At 33.9% G+C, this 26,247-nt stretch overlaps 1 protein-coding gene across 1 annotated transcript; it reads left to right on the forward strand.

Moving 5' to 3' along the window:
- Positions 1-1,613: 1,613 nt before the first annotated feature.
- Positions 1,614-26,038, forward strand: LOC149798481 (uncharacterized). Its single transcript, XM_089960878.1, has 11 exons — positions 1,614-1,764; positions 4,159-4,319; positions 4,626-4,669; positions 7,201-7,230; positions 9,245-9,319; positions 10,747-10,866; positions 11,034-11,150; positions 13,910-14,111; positions 18,427-18,516; positions 20,572-20,664; positions 22,081-26,038. Exons 2-11 carry the CDS (start codon positions 4,170-4,172, stop codon positions 22,852-22,854), a joined length of 1,695 nt encoding a protein of 564 aa, XP_089817004.1. The 5' UTR covers positions 1,614-1,764; positions 4,159-4,169; the 3' UTR covers positions 22,855-26,038.
- The last annotated feature ends 209 nt before the right edge of the window (positions 26,039-26,247 follow it).

Below are 26,247 nucleotides of genomic sequence, written 5' to 3' on the forward strand. Positions count from 1 at the left end.
AACTGACTGTCACGCGACATAAAAATTCTGGGTGAAAAATATATATTTTGAGTGAAAATGTATTGTTTTGATGTCCATGGCAATTTAGAACCAATAGATGTAAGTTTATGAAATTTAATAATATTGCAACAGAAAAGAGAAATAAGAGTCAGCTGAGGATACTACAAAAATGTGAAAATGAATTGCTTGACATCGCAACGAAGGAGAAAATTAAGGCAAAAAGAGCAGGCTTTTTTTAACAGAGAACATGTTAAATATTCTTGTGATTGGTGGCTATGGCTAGATCATGTATAAATTAGAGACCTTCCAACTTCATAGCATATTTGATGGAAAATGCTTGTATACACAGTACAAAGGCTTAAATTGTCTTATCTTCTAGTTTGTAGACAGAGGATGCGTAATGGAGGCTTGTTACAAAATTTTAATTATTACAATGATATACCTAACATTTGATAGTTACACAAGTACCGATTCGCGTGTTTTGTCTGCTTATTTGTGTTTTGGAGAATGTTTTGAAGGTTCAATGTATTGTACATAAGTTATTTCAAATTTGGTAAGATGTGACTGTAACTTGTTCATGGCTGTAATAGTGTGTGATAACACCTCAATACATTACTATTTTATCCAAATTAGTGTAAAATATTTATATAATTGGATGCAAAGTGCTATAAATTTATCTCTTTTTGTGCACAAAAATGTAGATGATGGTCACTGTTTTTCAAAGTCAAAGTCAATTAAATTAAAATGTATTGAAAAGATAAGTTAGATTCTTATAAACAAAAATGACAAATTATTAAATATTTGGATGAAAACATCTTTCAAATGGTTAATAAATCATTCAATACTTTAGTCAATCCTAATGATTATAACCAAAACATAAAAGGATATTGTCAAGTACAGTACTAAAGATAATAATTGGATCGCTATACGTATTCGATATCTTTTCTATTTTACAATACATATTGTCATTAAATAGGTTATAATCTTAATAACTTTGTTGCTTATTGACAGGTTTTAACACTGTTGACTTAAACACTTGACTAGTAGGTTTCTTTCGTAGTTTCAAACGCAATATAAAGCGGGCATTGTATTTAGCCTGTGGAAATGTCATCTATTAAATTAAAAGCAAAAGGAAAAAATCAGCATCTCGAATTTAGAAAAAAGATTGTCCAGGAAAGCTTTGCAGAAGCAGATTAAAAATGCAGATGTGTATAATTTAATATGTCACATACCTTTTTCTTGATCACATGATCACCAAATGTTCACATGAATATTTCGACATAGCAATCGGGCATCTTTTGAGGGTGTATTTTCCCCACCAAGGTTATTGCACCATGTATGTTGGCCATATGTTAATAATAAAAACTATAGACTGCAATTAATTCTACCGGCTTGAAGCACCTAAACTAACAAACGTATGCTGCTACATTTCTACATGCCCCTTGAAATTTATACAAGATATCACCTTGCACAGTTATTGCAGTTGTTTACTTACCCCAGCCAAGTGATACATATTGTTGTATAGCTGATTAGCTGTGCATCCTTGTACCTGACACATGGCCTATCTATATGACTCGGCTAGTGATACTCGATTTAGTTCAAGAACGTTAATCTAATCACGGGAAGACTTAAGTAACTTCATGTGTACCTTCGCCCATTCCTCTCGACTTTGATAGCAGAGGGAAGAGTAGCACCTAAGAGCTTAGTCGTAGACTGTATTCAGCAAAATTTGGTATTTCCTATTATTGCTGAGGGATATGTAAGGTAAGACTTTAAGCATGGACGTAGTAACATTTTCTTTGAATATCCATACAATCGTTTTTGAATCATTTCCTATTTGAACTATTAGCCACTTTAAGTATTTGAAAATATACGATTGGTAGATTTCTTTATTCCAAACAATTTGCTCGATTCATCTTAAAACATAATTCTTTGTTCTCCGCTTTAAATTCATCATGCGCAATAGGTGACAGGATTCTTTTCTCTACGTTTGTAGATAAAGAATAATCTCGCCATCATATGTATGTAAACATTTCGTGAAGTAACTAACGGAGTAATCTTTTTCTTTTATCAACATCATAGTGCCCATGCACAGATTCTCTATTCTTGTTCTAAGGTGTGTAGGAATAACTATTTGTATACCATAGACTTTTTTAAAAATATACAATAACGTGCAAATATGCATACAAATAATAAATATATGGTAAGTATTTACGTTTCCCGCATTTTAAAGGGAACTGTAAGTGAAATAATGCATATAATTTAATATCCCGTATTTAGCGTTTTATTTGAAAGGAACATGTATTGTCAAAGATACATTTATTCCATGTATTACCCGTATGTAAAGTTGCATGACCGTACACACAACTAAATGCAACGGAATAATTTTGACGTTAACATTACGAATAACTCCGTCGGAAATGTAATCCCTGTGGATGACATATGCATCGCAAAATAAGTCTACCGCTTCCGGAAAATTCGGTTGATGATTGTCATTTTATTCGTTTTCCTTCCTTGTCGCATGCAAAGCATAATCGGGACGTATTCTGGCATCGTCATTGGCGTGGAAGTCAGTAATGAAACCTAATGAGTATATTTACCTTGGAGGGTGCCACTCATCATGGATTAAAAGTTGTCGCAGCTTCTCTGAAACTGCTGTTTACATAACCATGAAACTTGGTTTATTTATCACAGAAGGTATTATTCATTATGGGCAAAACCAGGTCACAATGACTCATTCATAAGGATATTGATTATATCAATTTTTATTAAACATCGATTCGTGACATGGTCATATTCATGTCGCAGAGTGCTAATCAAAACAGATAAACGTATTTCACAGTGATTTTGTTTTAGTTTAAGTGCTTGCATTTACATTTATGTATCTGCCATTTTTAGCTTTTTGTCATTCCGCACTATACATAATTATGAATACGATACAAGATAATAAAGCCTAACTGGATGGATGGATTGTAAATTGCAAAGATTATGATATTTATCCATTTAAATGTTACACTATTAGGATAGTAAACAAGAACAACTCAAAAGATGAGTATTTTATGTATGTATAAGGGTCCCTATTTCTAAGAGTCATATTTTCACATAAGTTAGAATGAGACAGCGGGTAGTTTGGCTTCCACCCTGGATATCACAATAAATATCAAAATGAAAACTGATAACACTGTACAGTACCTTTGTCACTCTCTACATGTAATTGTATGTTTTAATTGAACACATGCACCATATTAAATAACTTTACGTTCAAAAGGGCCATCTGCGATATCGATCGAGAAACGTGCGTGGGAAAAAATTCAAACTTACATTCACGTAAAATTGCATTTCGGGAATGTGTAGAAAATGCCCATTCAGTGGCTTAACACTCTACCGAGAATACAATGTTTAGTGTTATTGTTATTATTATTATTATTATTATTATTATTATTAATGCAGCTGCTTCTGTTGTTTCAGTCTTTATATTCATATATTTTACCATGAAATTTTCTTTTGAAACAATTATCTTACAATAAATAATATATCAACATTGCTGATACTTTTTTCATGATGTCAAAAACTTGTACACGTATGCTAAGAGGTCAAAATGTAATATGTCAGTTCGACTCATTTACACATTGTTAGCTTCAATACCTATATGGTTCGGAGTGTTGTAGAAAAAAATAAAAATAGAATCTTATTCTATGACACATTTCATCATAGGAGTATTACTAGCTGCAAATTGTACGATGTCATGGGTACTTCTTACCCCGTAGATGATTTATTTGCTTGAAAAATATTCGCCCACTTTCATTGATGCCACCATTTTCCATAGGTATGGCGCCAAATGATATATGATAACAATACAAAAACGATTTATTAGCTTCAGAAAAATTTTCTTCGTCAATTTAACAAATAATACATTTAGTGCATGTATTATCATAGAATAGGTTTTGTACTCGTTGAAATCATAAACTTAGAAATTAAGACACACACACACACACACACACATACATACATATATATATATATATATATATATATATATATATATATATATATATATATATATATATATATATATATTCTAGCAGCAGTTTGCTGTAGTACTGCAACCACGTTATTCATTTGACAGCAGTTATCAGATCACGTATTTCGTGATTGCAGGACACTTAGTTATGGGCCACAATGCCAGCCTCCAGATATTTGAAAAACAAGAAAGAGCAACGAACAATGAAGACTCAGTATCTCCAGAAAAGTTTACAAGATTAGACTCATCAATTTACGTCATAGATGAAAGCAAGGCGAATCATCCAATCAATGCTGTTGTAAGTAATTAGGAACAACACTCTTTCTGATCAATATTTGTTCCTTGTAATTGAGATTAATTGCTATGCGGATATATTATTGTATCTAATTGTTACAATTATTCATTGTATTTGTCCTAGTTCCAAATGTTAAATGGGTTTGTCTGGGTCAAAATTATTCCATGTATATGTTTAAATTACAATTATTCAAAATGCGAATAACTTCCATGGTATCATAATATAATATAACGAAACTTCCAACCCAAAATGGTGATCAGTGGTTTATAATGTTGCACCTGTTTATTGAAAATGTTATTTTCATTCTAGGCTACGAAGCAGGCGAGCTCTCTGGAGAAATCAGACTTAAACGGGTATGTTCCTATATATTCATTCGCTTTATCTCGAGCCATGATGATAACTAAATGTTTGTACACATGAACACGGCGTGTTAATACTTCGTTAGTGTAACAGTGGGTCCTTTTACCGTATCATTGAGATGCTATGTATAACGGCTGTTAAACTGTTCATATACAATACCATACATTGACGAATTGATCTGAAATTCCACAAAGCTTAGCTCTGGTTACCTTTGTATGAGGTCTTGAGAAAGTTGTGTCAATATTAAACATCCATAATGACGAGGCTCATTTGATAAGATTAATGCAAACGTGACAGGCCATACAAAGGCAATTTTCTAAATGTTCATAATTTACTGCATTTCTGTATATGTTTTAACTGAAATGGTAAAAATCCTAAAATGCTAACGTCGTCATTTAAAAAATGACAGCTGTCATATTTACAAATGATATAAGAGTTTAATGTTGGACGAATACTGCTTAAAAGTGAATGCTTACTTAAATAATGCATTCCTTTAAGTATTTTTTCTTTCTTTCAAGATCTTTTACTTATGCTCGGTATGTTATGACCTTGTATGGAATAAATGTGAAGAAATAAATGCACATATTAACTCCAAATTACACATTGATAATTCGTTGACAGCCTGTTTATGCACCGATAACAAAAATGTAACATTAGCTACGATATTTATAATTAAAGTAGTAATTTACTGAAGTGCGAGTCTGAAGCACCGATAAACATTTCAATAATTTTTTCTATTGTAAGGATCTAGGGCCATTAAATAGACCCAGACTCAGTACTGTAAATGTAAGATAGCTGTAAATGTAAGATAGCTGTAAATGTAAGATAGTTCATTTCCATCTTGTGGGAGGTTTAAAATTCCCTATAACGACACAAATACATTATAAAGCCAAATTTCACAATTAAAATGTCTCCTACGCCAGCAATATCGCGAGGTGTACTTCCTTAACAACAATGAACGTGTAATTAGTTATTACCTTAAGGATTTTGCTCCTTGCCGGACTACCATGTCATGAACCAGGTAGATAATTTCACTTTTTGTTGTACATTTGTAAAAATTTTGCTTCAGACTACAGCAAACATCAATATTTTCGTACCAATACGAAATAGTTCATTCACTGGATCTGAATAAAATCGTAATTTATTAGTTGTTGTATTTGTTATAGTTTTAGATTTAAATGTTATTTTTCCAATTCTTAAGATAGTACTCTCTGCAAAAAGATACTGCACAATAACAACTATTTCTATTTGAGAACCGATTTAAAAGCTTAATTAAATTCAACAATTCTGCGTGCACGGGCCTTTCTATATGAATGTTAGAATGCAAGAACACCAGCAATTTTTAAGTATTGCTGACTACGCCCTACTTGCCGGATGACTATAGCATTGGAAAGATTTTCCGATATAGCTTAGAACCACTTCACGGTCGACAAGAAGAGTGTTTCATACCAATAGCTGATCCAACACAGTCGTTGATAAAGACAATATACATATTCCGCAATTAGAATCAGTTTTGTATGGCATTCAGTAGAATATATAATCGGCTATTTGAACACACGAAACCTATGGAGTCAGAAAGGTTTCAGGGAAAAAATAGTCTTGTTTGGGAATCATACCTTAAGTTATGTTGTTTTTCTTTTTCTTCAGTCTCAAAGCCCGTCTGGAAAAAATATCTAGAGAATAACGTATGGTTTATATATTGTCTTTTGTTGTTAAAAATTAACATACAAGGGTGGATGTCTGTAACATGCTTTACGTTTTATCAATTTGTTTATTCAAGTCTTTCAATCCCAGGAACGAACTCGGATTTATGTCAAAATGTTCCGTTCGTAGGGTTGAATCTCGAACATCTATTTCGTATCCTGAGTTAACATGTAACCGCTTAAATAATAACTTTCTGTTTCATAAATTCAATTTCGGTTAATACATTTGGAGGTTTTCTAGGTAAATCCTACAATATCTTTACTTTGTGCTGCGAATTTAGCCGAAAACAAGTGTATGTATTTACTCATATCACATTCGTAACCATCGTGCTATCAGGGTTGATGCTTTATGATGGTGGTTGTCGGAGTTCTTTTTAATTTTTACATTGTGTCATTATTGATAATAACTGAAAATATGTATCTATTTACGCGTTGAAGGATCTTATTTTATTTCCGAAGCTCAGAACTCAAACAGGTTTATTCTAGGGAATGCTTTCGATTTGCTTTATATTATTTTGGTTCACATATGAGGATTTTAAAATTTTGGTAAGGTATTTCATATTTAAGCTGTTTCTTATTTACACATAATATGTTCTCAACAATGATTAAAAGATTCTATTTAGTTTGTTGACATCCTGCGCTCTGTGAAATGCAGTATCATTCATTGATGTTTCTAGAGCAATGTATTCCAAACGTCCGTTTTCAAAAAGCATCACCACAGACACTGAGAAAATGTATTACGTAAGATATATTTCTTCATGCTTCAATTTTGAATTCCAGGTTTTTATATTCATGCTCATCAGAATATATTTAATTTCTAGGAGACACATAGAAAAATATATGACTGCAAGGTAAGATACATTACTAGTTTAAATATAACATTTTTTTTACAATTCATTCCTTAGAGTATTTATGTTCATTGAATAACAAACTTGAAGTTAAATTGAAAAAGCATCAGACTAAAATTTCGACACCAACTTACTGACCACATACATATTGGCTAGACTCCAAAGAATTTAATACACACTAATTTGCATATTCTCCAGTCATCAATTGTTCATTATTTTGATCTTCTAAAATTATATGATATTATATTGTCTGTTATTTATAACATTCATTTCTATGCAGTAAATAAAATAAGACAAAATACTTACAGTATTAACGTCGCCGTCAGCGGATATGATGATATTCTAAATGGTTCTTGAGCAAGTAGGTAAATTATGGAGAATACCCGTGTCGCTTTTACCTACAACTTTCAAAGGAAGCTATTAACTTGGATCCTTTTGTGAAAATATTGAATGATTGTAAAATATACTGAACAGCGTTAGTTCTGTAATCGATAGCTCCATGGTGATTTGTACAGAGCATGACCAAATCCTAGCATGTGGCACATGAAATAGTAAATTAAACCTGTTTGCAAAGAAAACCTTGACACTTATTTTCTATGATGTTGCTTTTTATGCCAGGGTCATACGTGCAAGTGGTTGTGACATAATTAATAGTAATAGCTTCATGACCCTTCATTCCAACTATAACCAAAATTCATCAAGAGAGTTTAAAAACATATACAAGTCACCAAAAAAGTAATGCAAACATTATTTACAGTGTCCTTGAACGAAAGTCAAAGGAGATGGTGATCATTTTGCAGAAATACCTTTTTTAGCTTCATAATAATTCATCTTTAGCACGAACAAAATGCATCAGTTGGCTTACAAATACATGCAAATTAAGATTATTTAAGCATTAAGTATTTTATGTTAATATGGCTTAGTAGCGCTATAGGGTTTGATATTTTTGCTCAGGGTTATAGTTTTAAAGAAATTAATTTGCGAGGTTTTCCTAACTGACGGTTTTCACCACGATAAGCTAAAAAACACATTAAATTCTTATAATTGCAATTCTTTATATGATATTTATTCTATTATTGTATGTGCTTTCTAAAATGACATTTCCTATTAGTTTTTAGCATTATTTAAGAGTATGAATTTTCGTATTCGGGCTTCCACGTGGATATTTATAGAGCAGTAGATTTTCTATCAACAACAGCAAACAAACTCCACCAATGGTAGGGGAATTAAGGTTTTGAACATTACACAGCATGGTCTTAATCTTTCATCTAAATTGACATAAGTGTTCTGAGTTGAAGTTCAATATTCATTTCAATGGATGTATTGTTTTGTTGGACATACACATGACTGTTGAACGTGATGCTTTCATGGACAAGTCAATGTGCACAGGCCGATTTATTATTGTCCAGACTTGTGAGTAACCAGTTTTCATTTCTGTAAATCTATTTCGTCTTCATTATTATGTTACTAATGTTTCTAATTACAATTTGAACTTATATTATTGGTAAATAGTTCTAGTCATGGGGTACCAAAAGTCAAATAAAGTAGGACATCGACCCTGAGAGTTACTCCCACCCCCACATCGTAACTGTCAGGGTCAGCGTCTTACCTTGTAGGACTAAGGGTCCAATTGTTATAATGCCAGTCTTTGAAACTCTCTTTCCAATCCCCATTTCCATTTACCAATAGTCTTATTTTCATTTGTAAGGAGCCGTAGTGAAAGTGTTCGTTGTATATTGTAAGTATGCCATCTCTGCGATAGGGTCGGTAAAATATGTCTGGCTGTTTTATTTCGTTTTCAGTATATAAATTCAGCGACATTTTTATTTCATTTTAAAGGCAAGCAGTGTGTATGCCTACTGTTTAATGTTTACATTGTTCTCTATTTATAAAAGCTGGTATAAAGTAGTTCTCTGTACATTTTATACAGAAATAAACACAGTTCGGCCTAATCACATTGTCATGTTCTGACCAATGGCAATCTTGACTATACCTAATACTGTAATTCTAATTATAGTTCAATACGTTTCGAAGAATGGAAGCGCGTGGAAAGATTTGCGTCCACAAAGCGTGGAAGACCCTTGAATCAAAGGTATATCAGTCAAGATATATTATTGTATGTAGCAAAATAAGATATTCATTTTTAATAATTACCAATCACACAGTATGCTTCTGAAAATGTATATCCTTTAAAGAGATATCACAGAAATACAAAATATTCTCAATAATACCACGAAAGTAATCCATATTCTCTGCGATTGAAAAAAACCCCAACACTATTTGATTTAAATGTAAATCCATTAACTTCTCTCTTTGGCCAGATTGTCAGTGTGGATTAGGTTTGCCACATATTGACTTGGGACGAATCCGAATTACAACCAAGAAATTGTCAAATATTAGTATTATTATTGTTCACTGAGATTTCGTGCTCGCATCATTAGAAACGTCCAGGTAGCTACATGTACAACAGAAACATCGCTATCATGTCTAGAAGAGTAGAATTATATTGAATCTGCACTCTGCTAAGACCGGATACAATACACTGACTTCAAGATTAAAGTGGAAAGGATTTGTAATCCTATCAATTAAATAAAGTATCAAATTATGTGTCAATTCTTGTAACCTGTTATTGCATTGACGGTTATGACTTTTCTCTGCTGAATTATACACCTCATCTATTTTCACAGTTCATAATTAAGTTTGTATTGCAATGTACCAGAATATCGATCATTGCAACTGGTTTTACTCTTGCAGATCAGAAAGGCAACATCCATCCATCCAGTCATCCATGCATACATGCATACATACAAACATGCATGCATGCATGCATGCATGCATGCATACATACATACATACATACATACATACATTACATACATACATTACATACATACATACATTACATTACATACATACATACATACATACATACATACATACATACATACATAGTGATTTCTTAATGCATTTCGTTTGATTGAAATGCATCCATAAGATAGTCAATGGAATACACCATTTGATGTACACAACGAGATTACACGACAACGAGTACTAGCAACACGTCAAAAGAAAATACAAGCAAAATAAATGTCTAGATTTAACTTAATATTATTAATACACTTACTTCAACACCCCGTATTATTCAAATTTGTTTTCTGACATTTCCTGGAAGATCTTTGTTAACTACATGAGGCTCAATATAACTGTGATAAAAATATTAATGCTATTGTCGGACGTTTCTTAGTTTTCGAAAGAGCATACACTGCATTGCACAAAAGGAATATGGGATAGTACTACCTCTACTACTACTACTAATAATAATAAAGTTTTCTTCAGTTACACAATTTATATTAAGTACAACGATGTCACCCGTTTTCTAATGTTGTGCATTCGCAAACTTGGAGAGTAATTTATTTACTAATTGATCTTTGCTGCTAATGCTGTTTTTTTTTTTTTTTGTTTTTTTTTTGGCATACTTTATGAATATTCCTTTTGTTATTCTGAAATTCCTGTCTGTAGTTTAAACTATAGAGCAGATGATGAAGACGGAACATGCAAGGAAGAATACGAACATAAAAAAGCAGCTTTGGAGGCCGAGAAAAAGCAATTAAGAGAAGAAATTGATCGGCTGACTGCAAGGTAAGCAATGTAATATAATTATATGTAATAAATTACAATAATGCGTATTCTTTAAATGACGATGAAATGTAAACAAAACATAATTCAAATACGACCCTTTACGGTTGTGGAATGAAAATAGCTCATACCTTGAAAAGGCACGGTCATCCACTTATTGCTTATTTCAGATCCACTAGTAATTTGGACAGACCCGAAAGCCGTGAACACAAGTTTAAAGGAAGAATAAACATTTTGGAAGCAGAGATTCAACAACTGAAAGACGAAAATCACAAACTGTTAACAAGGTAAAATATATTAGGGCTGAAAAGTTTTACTGCAAGGCTTGCACATGTTGCTAATCAGTTACATTATCTCTAATCTACAGAAAGGAGAATATGATATAAGTATATTTTATTCTTCCAATTCTTTAGATGCACTGCATATGTGTGATTTCGTTCTAGGCTATGGTTGACAAAAATGACTCGGGAAAGTACATCCATCCTTTTTTACTGCTCGAATGATTATATGTAAGTGGCTATGTGCATAGACCAGGTGAAAGTGCATCATCTAATATAGCTGCTAATTGGCTAACAAAAGTTGTATTCTAAGCTCTTGTTGTTATTAATAAGTTACCCTAATGTCTTAGTAAATATACTTCGCACCCGATGTTTCCATAACGTATCTGTTTAGGACATTATCTGTAGAACTTGTCAAAATTTGTACATGAATAGATTAAATTACACCTCACAACGTGGCAAAACTGCATTTATGAGAAACTTGAAAATAATGGTTTCCAATATCAGTGCAATTATTTTTGTAACCTGTCCAACACAGTCTAGGTAATTTCGGTAAAGCTTTTGCATCCTTGGAGTGTGGATATGAAATATGAATTAGACGTACTTAGTAAATGATTGGCATCGATTGGGATCGACATCAGATACAGGACTGATGATAAGCTATTCAATATGAGGATACAGCCGGCACAGACGAAGTTACAGGAAGTGACTGTTTGTATTTGCTGACGTCTTTTCCCTAAATGATAAGCCTGAGTCTGACATGCATCAAAGTATGGACCATTTCTCTGTATCCTATGATAATTTCGATATAACACATTCATTATCGAGAAGTCATCCTTAAAACAATTTACCATTGACCCTGGGGCATAGGGAGATCTCATCAAGGATAGTTAGACCTGGCGCTGTCCCATCCTTACTGGTTCTACAAATTATGAGCTGAGGAGAATTGCAGAGGCAGTATAGATGCGCAAGCGACATAAAAACTGGAAAAGCAGCATCTCCTGTTGTATTGTTCATTATACCACAGACAGTTCTGCACTCAAATTGGCCCTTTCAGACACTAATGTGCTCAAAGAACCCAAACTGGTAACGTCATGGTCATTTCCGAACTCGAAAGACGAACACAAACCATGGCTACAAAATGTTTACCTAACACTTCTAAAGGTCTCGCAGGATTATACTATTTGTACTTTAAAATAAATAATTCCGCAAACTAGTTTTGAGGACTGAGTATTCATCTGAAAGAAAAAACGTTTAGTGACTCTGGACGTTTCGTATCCACCCGTTTTCATCCATTGTTAGGAGAAACATGCTTGCCTTGGTTACCTCAAAATATTTAATTCTTTCCCACTCCCCAATATAATAGGATTGTGACTTATTCCGACCATGATGGTAACCTTAGGTTAAAATCGACGATATTCTTTCTTTACTGCGCCATTAAGGATAAGTTGTAAATTTAATTCCACAAAAATACTTTTAATTTAAGGCTTGTCAGTGCAATGTAGTTTAACTAACATTATGTGATTTATTCATATTTTACATCATTGTATACAATTAAATTTGAAATATGTAGTAAATGTGTTTAGCCTTGTACAAGGTGATTTGAAACATTATCTGTCACTGTTTAACAGCTTTCCCTCGAAAAGCCTGTTTTAAATTTAAACAATGCATGTGTTCCATAATTTTGAAAAACTATCATTTACATAAACTTTTTTTGCCATCACAATGAACCCTACGGAATTCTCCAGTCATTCTGTTTTATGATACATGGGCTGAGTTTACAGTATGATGAATGACACAAAAAATCGAAACCTTCACTCTACATGCCCAGTCTACCTTGAAAAGGTATACTGTTGTATATATTGCCGTATATGTGAGCAAAACAATTCCTTCAGATCACGGGCACAGTATGTATGTACCACATTATCTATTTTATGAGTGAATTAGACGTTGTTAACTATGCCACTGTGAGGCTTAACAGACAAACCATTCTTAATGGTATATACATTGAGAGGAAGCTATCTTAAATGACCAGAAGTATAATTTTTGTACGGCTCGCCCTTCAACCGTTTTGACTTCGCATGTGGAATTAATTATATATTGACACTAGAAAACGTATGTGTTCAGCCACACGCAGATCTAGTGGAATCACATTAAAATTCATGATAAAGTAAGATTTCCTACAAAGACCAGTATCAAATATTAAATACTGAAATGTCATTAGCAAACAAACGATGATTGATTATGTTACCTCTTCATTAATGAAGCTTTTAGCGATATGGCTCACACGTTCGTTTTAAGGGATGAATTGCGTTCATGGAAACGTCTGCTGTAACATTTTGATAATAATGTCTAAAATATACAACGCTTACATAATACATTCGATAAATTGGTTATGGACACATTGTCAAATATTAAACACAGATGTAATAATGGGTTATTGGAAGAGTCGAATAATTAATTTGAATCATTCCCAGACTTAATACTGGCACTGCAAATGAAACATTTATGATTATATATAAGCTGTACTGTACTAATTTTATTTGTTTAAGATTAATTAATCCGACAAATTACTTAATCCGTCCATTTTATTTTAATTTTATTTTGCTGACGTTCGTGCTTTAGGTCGGAGAACAAAACCTACGCAGTAATATTTATTTGCAATTAACGGTTTTCATATCTGACTTCATCATCCATCGTTTGTGGATCCGATTTTCCACATTGCTTGATCCAAGTCTTAATTATTCTGTTGAATTTTTGTGATAAAGGTTAAGTGAGATTGGTGCTGTTCGACTCACAAAAAACAATCCAAACATCGCGGATCTGAGTGATGCCAACAGACCTCTCAAGCTGGCAGAACAAATTTCAGAGCTCTACAACAATGAGTGGACTCATGCCTTCGAATACCTTACCCAAACTGAAGGCTTACATGATGAAGAGACAGTGAGGCGATTGTTAAACATATTAAAAGTAAGTCATAGCGGTCCCAAATTCATTCCTGGCGCTAAAACGCAATCATCCATTGTTTTATGTAATGGAAACATTTCATTCTGTATCTAGTAATATACAAAATATCGAAGACCAAAGATTAAAAAGCACATGCACGAAAATGTCAATGAGGTACCTTTAGCACAGTTATGTCTCTGTCCTTGTGGGGATAATGGAACTATATTTCTCATCCTTGCGACAGAAAACAAAACGTCAAGTACATTTGCTAACATTACTCTCTCAACCTGGTTGTCACAGCCCGGTTGTTTCAGTCATATTATTCCTTGCGTTAGAAACTTGTTAAGGGAAGAAACCTTTGTTGTTTTATGCTGTGTCTGACGGAGTTGATTTAAGGTCGAACAACACCAACAAGAGCTATATAAGAAAAAGATCACTCATAATCTTAAGGTCTCTACAACTTATACAACACACCATTCAACACATTTTGATATTGACAGACATACACACGCACACGAAGTCGAGCTATTGGCATATCTCATTAAATCAATCGTATCATATATACTTAAGTTAAAATATCTGACGACATCAGTGCGGATTACACGAATAAACTGTCTGAATCCTCGCTGGTGGGCTCTAACTCATTCTCATTTTTATTAAGCACTTTATGGCTTACAACTGTAGGGAGGGGGTGAAGAACACTGAAACATGAAGTGATATCATTTTAAGGTAAGATTGTTAATGTAATTTAGAATATTTAGAGTTTAACGAGAGACAGACGATGAAAAGAGCAGAGGAGAACGTACAAACACAAGGAATGAAAACCAAGAATTTACACTATCCTCAAATTTCCAGACTGGTGTAGTGTATCTACGAATGCTATTAGAACAAACGTCCCAATAACGTTTCATTACCTTACCATGCATTCTACGTGGCCATTGTAACTCCTGAGTTTGTTCCTTGGCCAAATGAGCAAGAGATTGTTACAGGCACCTGTTATGGCAAGAAAGCTAACTTTCTTAATGTTAAAAAAGGTTTTTAAAAAAAACCTTGTCCAAGTTGTCTTCTAAACACATCACATAAACTCAAGCGTGTGAAACATATTTATCCTAGACACTAAAAGAAAACACTGTTCTAGACACACATACTATTATACATTACTAGCTACAAAAGTCCAAACACTGTCAAGAGCTGCCGAAAAGCCGACAACAACCAGAAATGTGTTAGGTCGAAACCGCTTTCTTCACACATTGATAAACACACCCAATGCGCACCAGATGAAATGTGTGATGTGATTTGGATTTTTAACGTAGCTTTAACAATTTTTCAGTCATATCGCTACGATGTCTGCAATGTGGCAGTTTATAGTGATGTCTAGCATTGGGGCATCATGCCGCAGACATGTAGCATGATGTCCCACCCAGTCACATTATCCTGACACCGGGCCGACCAGTCCTAACACTAACCTCTTAATGCTGAGCGCCAAGCGAGGCCGCTGTAAGTACCGTTTTTGTAAGTCTTTGGTATGACTCGGCCGGGGATCGAACCCACGACCTCTCGCATCCGAGGCGGACGCTCTAACCACTAGGCCACCGGAGCGGTTCCAGATGAAATGAACACAATACAACTGCAAAATAAATTTCCTGAAAATTGTAACTTGGCTATACGGTTGCGTTTTCCTTTTAAAAGCGGCTTATATACCTAGATTCTACTTAGATAATCATTCAGATTTTCATTAAAAATATAAATTCAGATGAACATTAGAAAAACGTGAGAGGTAATAAGAGTACCTGATGCATGTTTTTATTTGTTTTAAGCCTACATACTATATTGCAAATATACATGGTTATTTCAATTTGAATTTGCGTGAAAAATGATCTATTTTGGTGTTTTACCAAAATAATGAATTTCAAAGTTTTAACTCTCACTATAGCTAGTGCTTAGTTTATTAGCCATGGATGCATTACAAAGGAATCTGTTACAATTTACTCTAACGATCTTAAACAACATAACTTTGGAGTTACAATAAAGGAGTGTATGAAACAACATTTGGTCATATCCCTAACAGCCAGAATGTAATAAGGGCTGATTTAGCTCTCCTCAATAACACATTCTGTGGCCTCCATCAACCATTGTTAATATTATTATTGTCATGCAGAAAATACCAAGTTACCCGTATCCGTGCTCCTTTCTGGATAACTCAGCTCTTAAGCAGTTTCATTATATATTGGACAGTTACACGAAACCCGACTCCATTTTTACAGGCTCATAGTTTGGACAGTTACACGAAACACGACCATAGTGTTACAAGCTAAAGAGTTTGGACAGTTGCACGAAACACGAACCAATGGTCACAACCACAGAGTCGCTTATCAATGCGGTTACCTATTTTCTTTCTTTTAGAAATGGCACCCTTGCTTTTGTCACTGGGCTTCCTGTTTCAGTGATTCTTTCTCGTCAGAGTGATAGTTATACGTATTGTACTTTGCATGTGCGCTCAGTGTACCAAACAGGATTATATGAAAGAGTTTGGCAGTGAGGCTATTTCCACCAGGGCCGTAAAGAGCGACCACGGACCCTGGAATTAGAAACACCCTGGCTTTTATCTTTAATAAATTAAAAAGTGTTATTCGGCCCTGGCCCCCTTAAGAGCCCTGGCCCCAGGAATATATCCCCTGTTGTCCCTCCCCCATTATCGGCCTTCAAATTGCCACTACAGTTGACAAATACTCTTATTTCAAATAGAGGCATGTTTCGTTCCCAAATAGCTTCAATAACTGACGTCAAAGCATAGATAGCGAGAAGACAAAACACAGATCTAATTCTTCAACCTTAAGGTACGAGCTTTGCTGTAGCGTTCAATCGTTTCTTTTCCTGGGAATATGTCTTTTTCTGATCCATGCCTATCCTTTCTGTTTCTGTTTTGCCCGTCTGTCGGCTTCAACATTTTTCATTTCTCTTTACTAAGTTTATCCTATCTTTTCCATTTCAGTTACTTTTCTTTTGATTATATTATTCCCTTCTGTTTTTTTTTGTCTGTCCCTTTCTGCGTTTCTCTCTAAATATATTCTTTCTTTCTCTAATTCCAGTTTTTTCCTGAGTCAGTCTTCTACGTGCTTCGTCTGCCCTGTTGGGCAGATTTCCAAAGAAACCTTATCTTTCACTTCAAAACATACAAAACTATCCGGCAACAAAGTTGCAGCAAAAACATCAGAGCGAACATTAATTGAGTTTGCTAAGTTTAGCTACTCATTCTCATTTCACAATTACCTTTGTCCTTGGATATATGTTTTGTCTTGCAACCGTACGGAACACACATTACACAAAATTCCAGCCTGTAATTGAAAAGGTACATATTAACATTTAGCACCCCTAACTAATTGCATCCCATTTCTGACAATGAAGAGAAACGGATTAGTGATGAATCTAAGGTCAAGTTGGCAAAAGTAGTTTCAGCAATTTGATAACAGATTGCATTAAATACCCCATTCAAATAATAAAAAGCAGAAATATTAACATACTCTATGTGGGCACAATACTTTGGGTATCCGCACAGGTGAATTCTCGAAGGAGACCCAGCCATTTAAGAGTGAAATCATGTGTGCATATTCTTGAGTGGGGCACATCCGTCTAAGCATTCCAGTACTGAACTGTTACATAAGCAAGCCATACGTATATTGCTTCGAAAAACGAAAAAGATACAATAGTCCCTGGAACTGTGAATAATACCTAATTACTCCAGCATGATATAATGCTATGTTTTACTAACATACCGACACTCTAACTGAATCACGTATATACCAAAGATGCACATATCCTATTGATCAGCATCAGACGAAGGAATGAAAATATTTATTTTTAAAAAATATTGCATGCACCGCAACAACTTCAAATTGGAAACAAAACCTTCATGACAATGCCAATCAAGTATTTGTACCAATGCTAGAAAGATTAATTTTGGTATTCATGCCGTACACTGTAAAAGTTAAATCATGGACAATTGATATTGACTCACAGGGATTGTGCGAAGTCAGTCAAATATAATAAGGCCGTACACTCTAATCAGTTCAGGAGGAAATGTACTGACCTCAAAGAAAAGATAGTTTGTAAAAGATTTCCGGCAATAAAAATGAGGTTGTGTGTATAAATGTGTTTAGTATTGCGTATCACATAAACAAAGCAAGAAATGACATGTTTTTTTTTCGCCTCAAATGTTATTTGTCCATTCATTCTTTCTTATAATCGATATTACTAATTGATATATCCGTATTCGTTTAGTTTGGTGGTTTCAATAAGTGCATTCGTGTTTCTTATATAAGCTATATGTTATTCGTTTCAGAAAATCTACAAAATATGCCTGAAATTCACGAGAAAACAAACAGAGGATTTAAATAAAGCAATTTTGGCGTATCTCGGATTATCTGAGGAGGTAACAACCATCATTCCACATCAATCCACGTCGTTTAGTACGTGATGACATGGTTACAACACACGTAATAAAAACGTTTCGCTTTTATATTTTGCGATGAAAGGTTTCTTCAGGCTTATAATTGGAAAGCTTGCCTTTGAAACCGTCTATAATATTTCAAACTGACTGCGTATTCTTCACTTCCAGATTCATTCAATAATAATAATAATAATAATAATAATAATAATAATAATGATAATAATAAAAAGAATGCGAAGACAAACAAAAACATATTCATATTTAAAATCTTCATCGATCTATAAATACTCTTAAGGTTGTCATTTGCTGTCGCAAATAATCAATCGTAGCAATGTTGTCGAGTTTATCGTGATGACTGCTGTTATTTATTTAAGCACCTTATTGTGGACGATCTGGGGCCCCGAGAGGCCGAATGGTCGAAAGCGCTCTCAGCCACGGATCACTGCCATCTCACCTCTGTATGTGTGGGTTCGAGTCTAGGATTCAGCCAATGTGGGTATATGAGAAAGCTTGCCAGTAGCTTCTCGTGGGTCGGTGGTTCTTCCCGGGGTTTGCCCGGGTTCTTCCTCTGGCCGCCATGCATAGCCTATGGTGTGCTGATAAATGGCGTTAACAACTAAAACAACAACTATGGACGACCAAGCTGACAGGCACAATGGTATTTTATACAAAACCCTGTAGGCACCACTATGGTCAGGGCCTTGGTGTCCATATTTTCATAATGTCAGTTTTGAAACTTCATGGTTTTCATATGCCACAAAAGGGAAGGAATATTACAGATATCACTCAAGTAACAAACATACAAACTTTCTTTGATATGGTCTTATGTTACGTTTCTAAGCTTGAATAAACAGTAACAAATTGAAGGAGTGAAAACAACAAGCTTTGACAAATTTAACAAATAATTTATTTCCCTAGAAAAACTCTGTAAAATTGAAAAAATAAGAACATACTGTTTTAAGAATCAAATCCAAAAATAATCCAAGAATAATCCACGAATCAAATTGTAGAAGTCCTAATAATAAAATGTAATAATGAAATGTTGTAATGAATTCAAGTTCGAATTCCCAGGAAGAATCCAAAATGGAAGGCAATGACGTACACTGTAATCAGTACGGCATTGTATCGTTTACATTTGTTTTTTATTCCACCGTCAATAATATTTGTTGTGTTAGAAATTCAGAATAAAATTTAAATAAATGTCTTCGTCCAATAACTTTGTATGAGCGCTTAGACATTTCCAGGAAAAAAGAATTAATCTTTTCGAATCCAAATAATCTGAAAAACATTAACATATAACTTGAAAATGAGCTACAAATAGAAGAAAACGACTTGACATCAAGTGTTTCAAGCCCAGACTGAGATTATTTCTATAAAACAATGGTTCTGCAGTAATTTTGATACGCACAACAGGTACTCGTATGAAAATCACGTTATCGTGTTTACATCACGGACTCTCAACATGGCCCTGACAAAAATCAATCATTTAACTCTTGGAATAAAATGATAAAAAGTTGTTTGCTTCACTGAAACTATTTACAAGTCAAATGGTCACGTATCGAATACAACATCGATCTCACCCTTATTGTTCCCACAATAAAAATAAATTTAAAAAAGAACTTGTTCACGTGGCTGTTACTAATTTTGAATTAATATCACGAACTAGGTCAGTCTTCGGTGTTTACTATTGAAGAGTCAAGCTCAAACTATTTTAAGAAAAGATATCGAGTTCCTAGTAAACAAAACAACATTATTTTGACATGTAATGAAATTAAACATAATTTGTTAAACTTGCAAACGATTAAATCAAATATAAATTAAATCAAATACACGTAACAATCTTGCATTAATTCATGTATTTGATATTGTACATTTATTCCTGTTTTTGATGTGATACAGTTTTTCCGTTATTGCAAAACGTATATGTATTCTTTTACATCACTTGGGATAAAATTAATGTATATGATATTGCACATTGTTTACTGAATATTCTTCATGTACAATTAATGCAGACTACAAAGCTAATATCTTTTCCAGAATAAAACTGATATTACAGTGGAGGAAGCAGAAAAAAGACTGAGAGAATACAGATCTAAACAGTTGGAGCCTACTCTTGGCTGTGTCATAAAGGTTGTTTCCAGTGAATTTCTTCTTCACATCTATACAACAAGAAATGATTTCATCACGCACATAAACATATACTATTGTTTGCTAGTTAGGGTGTCTATGTGTCAATCGTCATTTCTTCCAAAACGTTTTATTACTTCCATACAACATCAGAAGAAAATGACTAATTCATTGCCAAAAGGTTTTTACAGGGGGTATGTGTTGCTGACACCCTTACATTTTTCAAACCATCTTACATTTATTAAGCCCTTGCATATTTATTTGTCACGTTCTCATTTTGTTTTTCCTTTCTTATTTGTTGTGCTTAAATAATCAATCATTTAATTTAATATATTGCCAACGCATCCGCCTAATTATGTTTTGTGAGAATGGAAATTTCTCAGAAATTATTAAGTAAAAAAAATAGTAATCGATTTAATATTCAGGTCGATTTTGGATAAGAGTTTTCTTAACATTTTAGCCGTTGGATCAATTTTAAGGTTTCGTTTTTTTTTGAACGAAGCTCTATAGCAATGTTTAGATCGCAGAAAGTTATTGAGAGCAATATCGCAACCTTCATTCAGATCTGGGAAAGTCGTGGATATATTACTGTTTTTGCAAACATTTCTGGCAAAGTTTTCATCTGCATGAATGACTCAACTGCATTTCTAAACTTTGCAAAAGAAACAGGGAAAGAACCTACAAGACTTTTCTGTTATCTATATATCATTTTTAATAAAGATAGGTGCACTTTGAAAGACTGTAATAGACTTCATGTATGCTTACGTTTAGTATATTCATATTTATGCATCATTTTTTGCAAGCGTATTATTGATAGAGTCCTCGAGTAAGAAAGATCTTTTCCACATATTTGTTTTCACATGTAGCAAACATTTAATTTGGGCGTAGTGTAATAAATGCAAAATATTCACAAATCGTTTTAAGATACTTTTTCTATAAATGTATCATTACATTATTTAGTGTGATGTGATGTGATTTTTCAGTCATATCGCTACGATGTCTGCAATGTGGCAGTTTATAGTGATGTCTAGCACTGGGGCATCATGCCGCAGACATGTAGCATGATGTCCCACCCAGTCACATTATCCTGACACCGGGCCGACCAGTCCTAACACTAACCTCTTAATGCTGAGCGCCAAGCGAGGCAGCTGTTAGTACCGTTTTTGTAAGTCTTTGGTATGACTCGGCCGGGGATCGAACCCACGACCTCTCGCATCCGAGGCGGACGCTCTAACCACTAGGCCACCGGAGCGGTCTTACATTATTTATTGTTTGTGAAATATGAACGTCTCTGCGCAAACTGTTTGTTTATTGCCAATTTCATTTCCAAGTATAAGGCGCCTCAAATTTTCGCTGTAAACTAGAGATTGTAATTTATAAATATATGTTCATTTTTTACAAAGTCTTTCTTCTAAATAGGATATCAAAGATCAACTGAAGGATGAGCTTGAGGGGAAAGTCCACGATACTCTCGACAAATATATTCAGAAATGTACTCGTTTATGCTGGTTTATGGGTATAAAAAAACCTCAAATGCATCTAGATTTCTACAGAAGCCAAAGAAAGGGGACACCAGAAGATGACGCAAACGACTTTCGTTCACATTTTGACACAACAAAATTTGTAAGCTACACAAAGTTTGGCATGTACGTGGAATATATTGTGTGGCCTGCAGTATGCTTATACAAGGATGGTCCAATCATAAAAAAGGGCGTTGCACAGGGATTAAACACAAAACCAGAAGTACAAAAACCAAATGTCCAAAAGAATGGAGATGCATCCAGCAATATTGATGAAAAAATTGTTATCGACGTAGACCAGGGACAGGACGGAGATAATTCCAAAAGCGATATTACAAAAGACAAAGATGAGGACGACGATATAAGCCGGTGTCTTCCTTATGCCGATGATGCGGTACATAATACAGTTAGTGAAAACACAGTACATTTAAATTCTCTTAACTTTGATGGACACGTTTTATCCAATGAAAAAGAGGACGACGTTTCTCTTGATGAAAATATGGACGCTAAAATTTCGGATGATAGCTGTCAGAATGAGGGATTGTCAAATGCAACGAAAGAGTCAAAAGAAGACGAAACGTTTCGAAGTCAAGATGAGTCCGACACAGACGAACTCATCTTTGGTAATGATGATAATAAAGAGAAAAGTGCATTTGCTAGTTGTAAGGGATAGCATGACGAAGGGGAAGAAAGCAGAAAAGTAGAAATAGAAACAGAAGGAGAAAACGAGTAGCTAACTTTCTGTTCATTTTTCGTTTCACAAAATGCTTCCTGAAGAAAATGATGATATATGTATACATTAATATATGTCGACAAAGTGTCAAACATGAAACCATGCTTTATAAAATCTCAGCTATCTTAGCCAAGAAACTATTGTATTCTCATCTAGATATCAAGGGTCAAACTAAGCACAAAGACAGAGAGTCTACCTTTTTGAAGTAATTGAATAATAATCGAATCAGCCTCCTATCTCGTGAGCAGAGTGGCATAATTAATTTTCAGTACCATGTCTTTTCAAACGATGCATGCATATTCGTTGCCATTGGTAGATTACTATCAGTATTTAAGTAATCATATTTCTTGTTTGGTGTTCAGTTTGGATCACGTCATCCGACCTCCTTGATTATTATTTGCACTATTAATAACTCGATTCTGATGTATGATGGGCAATTGCGCAATATATTTCTAACAGAGGTCAGTATCATATTTTTTGTAGTGGTTCTAACAATTATCCCTTGAATAGCTTGGTTAATAGCTATCAGATTTATTAGAATGTCATTATGTAAAGTCATATTGCATGTTCCTACAGTATCGATAGGTCTGTCGATCGAAAGCGAACAAATTAAATTAAAAAGTGAAGTGGGTAGTTGTAGTAGTAGTGGTAGTATTAGTACCTCATAATTATAATGCAGCATACCATTTACGCCAACCAGCCTATCAAGACCGATTGGGTGCGGGTTTGAATCAACGGTTGGCTACCGTGGAGTGTAATGATATTTTTACAAGTTAACAGTTGTTGCCATTGTTTTTCCTCCAGTTGCAATATGGTCATTGATGATTAGTATTCAACAGTCATTTGAATTTTGGAAATAAATTACCATACAAAGTAGAAAGCATTCTTTCTAAGGAAGAAACTAGAAGGGGTTGCAATTTTAATTCACATAAAGTTTAAACGTTTTACACTTTTTGTCTAAACCTCCCTCTTACATTGTAAAAATTACAAGTGCTCATTTTCTAATATCAATACTTTGTTCATTTCTACTTCTACCAGTTTTCTTAGTTATTTCAGCTCTTTGTATTCTACAGTTATTCCATTATTTCTCCTTAATTTTTTATTCCTGTATTATAATTAATAAATAATTGTAGACCCAACCTTAAAATATAATTACTTTTCTACCCTGAAATCCTTCTCTAGCCTAGAAAAACATTGCAGAAAATTACTATATTCATATCCCAAAATGACATATTTGAAAAATGTTTGCCAAAAGATGAACAGCCTTCTTGTAATGTAAAACTAGTTTAATTATTAAATAAAATAATCGGTCGTTCTCATTTAATGAAAATCTTGTGCATTCGCCTCTGCTTCTAACATTATTTTCTTCTTAGCTTTCAACCTTTTGTTTATTTCTTTGCTTCTAAAAATTGATTTCACCTTTACTTTTGTATCCCTTCTTATTTTCGCTGCTTTAAGCTTTAGTGTTTCCAGCTTCTAATATTGTTTTTCGTTTATGTTCATCCTTCTGTTTTCTCCTTTGTTTCTACCATTGTTTGCACCTTGATTTGGGTGCTTGTCCTTCACGTACAGCTGTCTGACCATTGAGGTCAGGACAGGACGTCCCACTTATAGTTGGAGTCCTAACATAGTGAGAATAGTCTATGCCATTGTTTCAAAGAGGAGACATGGAAATCTTCAGAAGCATCAGCCAGAAGAACATCCGTCAAAAGGTGGAGATTTTGAAAGGCTCCCATAGTTTTACAGCTATATGTATCCCACACGCTGTGGGCGTGCAGGTTGTCCTTGGACGGTACACCTATATGGCTAAAGCTACTGTTGATTGTCTCAATGGCAGTTAGCTGCACATCTTCTAGCCGGTCCCAGATGGCCTCGGAAAAAATACCATATATTTCGTCATGATGTTTGGGACAATATTGATATATGATGTAGAGACCATTCCCAGAGCTGTCATTACCACGTGGCTGTCGTAGTTTTACAGATTGTGGATAATGTCATATACTTTAATTTCTCCCAGGCTAAGCCGCAGCTGGGGTTTGAGTTTTACGTGTATCTCCTTGGTATTGGCAGGTGATGTAGCTGTGGTCTCTCACCTGATTTTTTTCGCAAATGCTTTCCAGATATGTCAGACCCTAGCTTTGTTGAACAATATGATGTTTGCTGGTTGTCAAAAGCAGAGGCCATTCTTTTTGATAATTCTCCTTGGATGCCTACCAGTTCTTTCTCGAGGCTTTTTACTAGTCTGACTTCCGCGTTAGAATATAACGAGGGAGGTGGTGGTTTTTCTGTAACTACATTTGACTATGAAGCAAATGCAAATAGGGACTTGGCTAGTCTCGAAGAAAATCTTCTTTTCAATTTAGTGACTAACATAACAGTACTCTTTTAATTTACTAAAATTTAATTTTTTACTATTGTTTCAGATAAGAAAATAGTCTTCTATAGTAAAAGTTTAATTTACAAATACTTTTATTTCTCATTTATTTTCAATCTCTTGTTTGTTCATCTACTTCATCCATTGTTTTCTCTTGTATTTTCAATCTTTCATTTTCTCTTCTGACATTGTTTCCTCCTGTAATTTCAATTTAATAAATTATATTTATTAAACACCCATAGTCACAATCTTTAAATAAATACACCATGCAGACTTGACAGACTTTTATGCAATCAGCAAATGCATAGAAAAGTACTCATTTAATTTACAAAGTTATAAAATTGTTAAAAACAATCTCAAAGAGAAAATCCACTATTTTATTGCAAAAGTTAAGTTAGTTATAATTACAAGTCATTTATTCTTCACTTACTATCCTATCTTGAAGCTTTACGTGTTTATTAGCAAAGTAATAAAAATTCCTGTTTTGATTTAAGGAGAACTAAAATTTTGATCAAAAGTTAAAATTCTTCTATCATATCAGTTGATTACTTTCTTTTTTATTTTGAACATGCTCTTTTCTCCTTTGTTTCTACGATTGTTCTCATACATTTTCAATCTTTTATTTTATTTGTCTGCTTTTGCCATTTTCTCCAGAATTTTAAATTTTGTTATCGATAATTAATAAGCATCCGTGTATCTCAACCCTGGAAGAAAGTTGAACGTTGAAACTTTTATTTTCAATGAACAAATTGACATAAAATCGGTATTTTACTGTATCAAAACTTGACACTTTTAATGATTAAGGAGATAATATAAAACCACTCTTGCGTTGTGAAAGTTAGTTTCATTACTAAATAAATTAATTTTAATCCTTAGCGTTCTCTTCTATTATCAAAGTTCTTTGCTTTATTTTGAATTCTCTTGTTCTTCTTCTTACATTCTTTTCTTTTTTCAGTTTT

This window comes from Sinohyriopsis cumingii, chromosome 6 (assembly GCF_028554795.1).
Source record: "Sinohyriopsis cumingii isolate HCF-2022 chromosome 6, ASM2855479v2, whole genome shotgun sequence".
Lineage (NCBI taxonomy): Eukaryota > Metazoa > Mollusca > Bivalvia > Unionida > Unionidae > Sinohyriopsis > Sinohyriopsis cumingii.